This window comes from Sesamum indicum, linkage group LG4, assembly GCF_000512975.1.
Source record: "Sesamum indicum cultivar Zhongzhi No. 13 linkage group LG4, S_indicum_v1.0, whole genome shotgun sequence".
Classification (NCBI taxonomy): domain Eukaryota; kingdom Viridiplantae; phylum Streptophyta; class Magnoliopsida; order Lamiales; family Pedaliaceae; genus Sesamum; species Sesamum indicum.
Window position 1 is genome coordinate 5,436,399 of NC_026148.1, and position 3,585 is coordinate 5,439,983.

Sequence of the window (3,585 nt, forward strand, 5' to 3'; positions counted from 1 at the left end):
AGCAGAATGGAGAAAAGCTATGCAAGAAGAACACAATGCTTTAGAAAGAAACAGAAATTGGAAGATTGCTGATTTGCCCGCTAATAAGAAAGCCATTGGATGCAAATGGCTATATAAGATTTAACTTAATCCTAATGGCACTGTAGAAAGATATAAACCATGGTTGGTGGCAAAGGGTTGTAGCCAAATTGAGGGGGAAGACACAATGATTGCTTTGCTCCTGTAGCCAAAGTAGTCACTGTGAGACTCTTCTTGGCTATGGCTGTGGGAAAAGGATGGCCTGTAACCACCTTGGTGTTACTAATGCATTCTTGCATGGCACTCTCGATGAGGATATTTACAAGGAAGGTCCACAAGGCTATGATATTCCAAAAGGTAAGGTATGCAAATTGGAAATATCATTGTATGGATTAAAACAAGCTTCTAGGAAGTGGAATGAGGAATTCACAAATAAGATTAGTGAATTTGGTTTTGTACAATGCAGCCATGATCACTGCTTATTTGTGAAGGGATCAGGTATGAATTTAGTAGCTCTACTTGTATATGTTGATGATATACTTGTCACATCTACTTCCAAAAATTCCATAATGAATGTTAAGAATTATTTGGACAAACATTTTTCTGTCAAACATTTGGGCAATGCTAAGTACTTTCTAGGCCTTGAAATGGCTCGTTCTGAAGAAGGATTGGTTGTTACTCAACATAAGTATGCTCAAGACATTATAAAAGATGTTGGACTTGGTAATGGCAAGCATGCCACTACCCCACTACCTCCAAGCTTGAAACTCACTAAAGAAACAGGGCTGCACTCACTGATCCTTCAAGATATAGGAGGCTTGTTGGAAGGTTATTGCATTTAGCATTTACAAGACCTGACTTATGTTATGCAGTGCAGCAATTAAGTCAACATCTACAGCAACCATGTGAGGGACATTGGAATGCTGCTATCCATGTTGTCAGATACCTAAAAGGCAGCATAACTTCAGGTTTGTTTTTCTCTGCAAAAATAGATTTCTCACTTTGAGTTTTTTGTGATGCAGATTGGGGAACGTGCCAATTAACATGGAAATCCTTGACTGGATTTTGCATATTTGTGGGAGAAACGCCTGTATCTTGGAAGATCAAGAAGCAGACAATAGTGGCAAGGTCGTCAGCCGAAGCTGAATATAGAAGTATGGCCACAACTACTTGTGAGGTTACCTGGTTAGTTTATCTGTTGAAGAATTCGGGAATCAAAGTTAGGACACAAATTCCCTTCTATTGTGACAATAAGGCAGCATAACATATAACAGCGAATCCCCTCTTCCATGAAAGAACAAAGCACCTCGAAATTGACTATCGTGTGGTGAGGAATAAATTTAAAGCAGGACTTATTTAACCAACATACTTGGTTTCCAAACAACAAGTTGCAGATATATTCACTAAACCACTCTCCTGCAGTTCATTTCTTCATTTACGTTCCACGTTATCCTTGGTTACCCTCAACCCAAGTTTAACTTGCGAGGGGGTAATAAAATTCAAGGATCAGTATCCATGGATTCTGTACAACAGCAACAACAGTCGCAGACAAAGGAAAAAGATGAACAGTAGCAGTTGACTTTACTGAGCATTAGTCTAGTCTTTACAGAGATAGAAATCGTGTTTATTAAAACACGCTTTGTACTATACGTTTAAGTGATTAGGCACTTTATCAGTTAGTTAAGTTAGTTGGCCTTCTATGTATTAAAAGCTTTCCCCCTCCTCTGTTATAATATATACAGAACAGAAACCCACGCTGCAACTCTCTCAAATTTTTCAGTGAATTCAGTTGTTCCCTGATAAATTTTCTTGATAGTTCTTTCTTGAATTTCAACATGTTTCAATCTAATGTGCCTAAAATGTTTTGGACAGATGCAATTCTTGCAGCAACCTATATAGTTAATAGGATACCTTCACATGTTTTAGAATGGAAAACACCATATGAAGTATTCTATAATAAACCAGTGAATTACAATCATTTCAAAACTTTTAGGTGTTTGTGTTTTGCAACAAATGTACTACCCCATAAATCCATTTGATCTTAGAGCACATAAGTTTATATTCTTAGGATATGCTCCAAACCAACTATATTACTTGAATAGAAGGATTAGTTTAATCTCTAGAGATGTAACATTTAAAGAGGATGTTTTTCCTTATATGGGACAACAGCCTGATCCTGTCACTTGTCCCATACCTCAAATGCTTGATGATCTAGACTAGAAGGAAACTGGTAACTTTGAGCATGCCTAAGAAACTAATCAGAACAATGAAAATAGGGATTCTACAGACATTTCACTTAAAGAAGGAAATGAAGATGTAAATCATAGACCTAATGAAACACTAAGAAGATCTTCCAGATTAAAGGTTAGACCAATAAAATTTCAAGACTTTATATGTTCTAGCAGCCTTAATTCTTCAGACTTGCCTACAATCATCCATAGCCACTCAATGCATACTTGCTTACTCACAGCTTCCCAGCTTCCACAAGAGCCTAGAACTTATGCTCAAGCAGCCAACAAAAGAGAATGGAGAGATGCAATGGTTGTAGAACTTAAGGCACTTGAAGGAAATGAAACATGGAAAATAACTAAACTTCCTCACAACAAAAGAACTATAGGCAGCAAATGGATTTTTACGATCAAGGTCAAACCAGATGGATCCATTGAAAGATATAAAACTAGATTAGTGGCTAAGGGTTATAACCAAATAGAATGTATATATTATATAGATAGTTTCTCACCTGTGGCCAAGGCTGTACCAGTGAGAGTTCTTATCGTTGTTGCTGCTAAATTAAAATGGCATTTACACTAATTAGATATAAATAATACATTCTTGCATGGAACCTTAGATGAAGAAATATATATGAAGTCACCTGAAGGATACAATGTCCCTGAAGGGCATGTTTGCAAACTAAAAAGATGTCTTTATGGCTTAAAACAAGCCTCAATACAATGGAACTTAGAATTTATAACAAAATTGGAAAAATTTGGCTTCATTCAGTCAAAACATGATCATTGTTTATTTACTAACCTAACACCTACAGGATTTTTTTGTTTTCTTGTATATGTGGATGATGTCTTAATTGTAGGTCCATCAAAGCAAGTACTTACATAAATTAAGCAATACCTAGACAAGCTTTTCACTATTACAGACCTTGTATCAGCAAGGTTTTTCCTTGGTCAGGAAATTGCAAGGTCTAATCAAGGAATTACAATCACTCAAACAAAATATATAAGAAAAATTATGACAAATGCAGGATTTATGCAGGCTAAAGCCACTTCAACCCCTCTGCCAATAGGTTTTAAACTCACAGTTTTTGAAGAAGAACAAATGTCAAATCCTGAATCCTATAGAAGGCTTCTGGCAGACTATTGTACTTAGGGTTCACTAGGCCTTATATTTGCTATAGCACTCAACAACTTAGCCAGTTCATGCAACACTCTTGCAAGGCACATTGGAACACAACACTTTTTCTTGTGAGATCCTTAAAGAGACTATGAACAGAGGATTGTATTTTCCTTTAGAAGCATATTTCAATATCACTGCATTTTTTCATGCAGAATGGGC

General features: G+C 36.5%; 1 protein-coding gene across 1 annotated transcript; it reads left to right on the top strand.

The window, feature by feature from the left end:
• LOC110011889 (uncharacterized mitochondrial protein AtMg00810-like) lies at positions 276–1,282 on the top strand. The gene is made up of 3 exons (XM_020693474.1): positions 276–846; positions 891–986; positions 1,041–1,282. The coding sequence occupies exons 1-3, from the start codon at positions 276–278 to the stop codon at positions 1,280–1,282; spliced, it is 909 nt and encodes a 302-aa protein (XP_020549133.1).

Excerpts from the sequence above, each read along its gene's own strand:
- LOC110011889 (XM_020693474.1), top strand. The coding sequence starts at position 276 with ATGGCCTGTAACCACCTTGGTGTTACTAATGCATTCTTGCATGGCACT. Across the intron at positions 847-890 it reads TATAGGAGGCTTGTTGGAAG|TGCAGCAATTAAGTCAACAT; the intron begins GTTATTGCATTT and ends TATGTTATGCAG. Across the intron at positions 987-1,040 it reads AAAAGGCAGCATAACTTCAG|ATTGGGGAACGTGCCAATTA; the intron begins GTTTGTTTTTCT and ends TTTGTGATGCAG.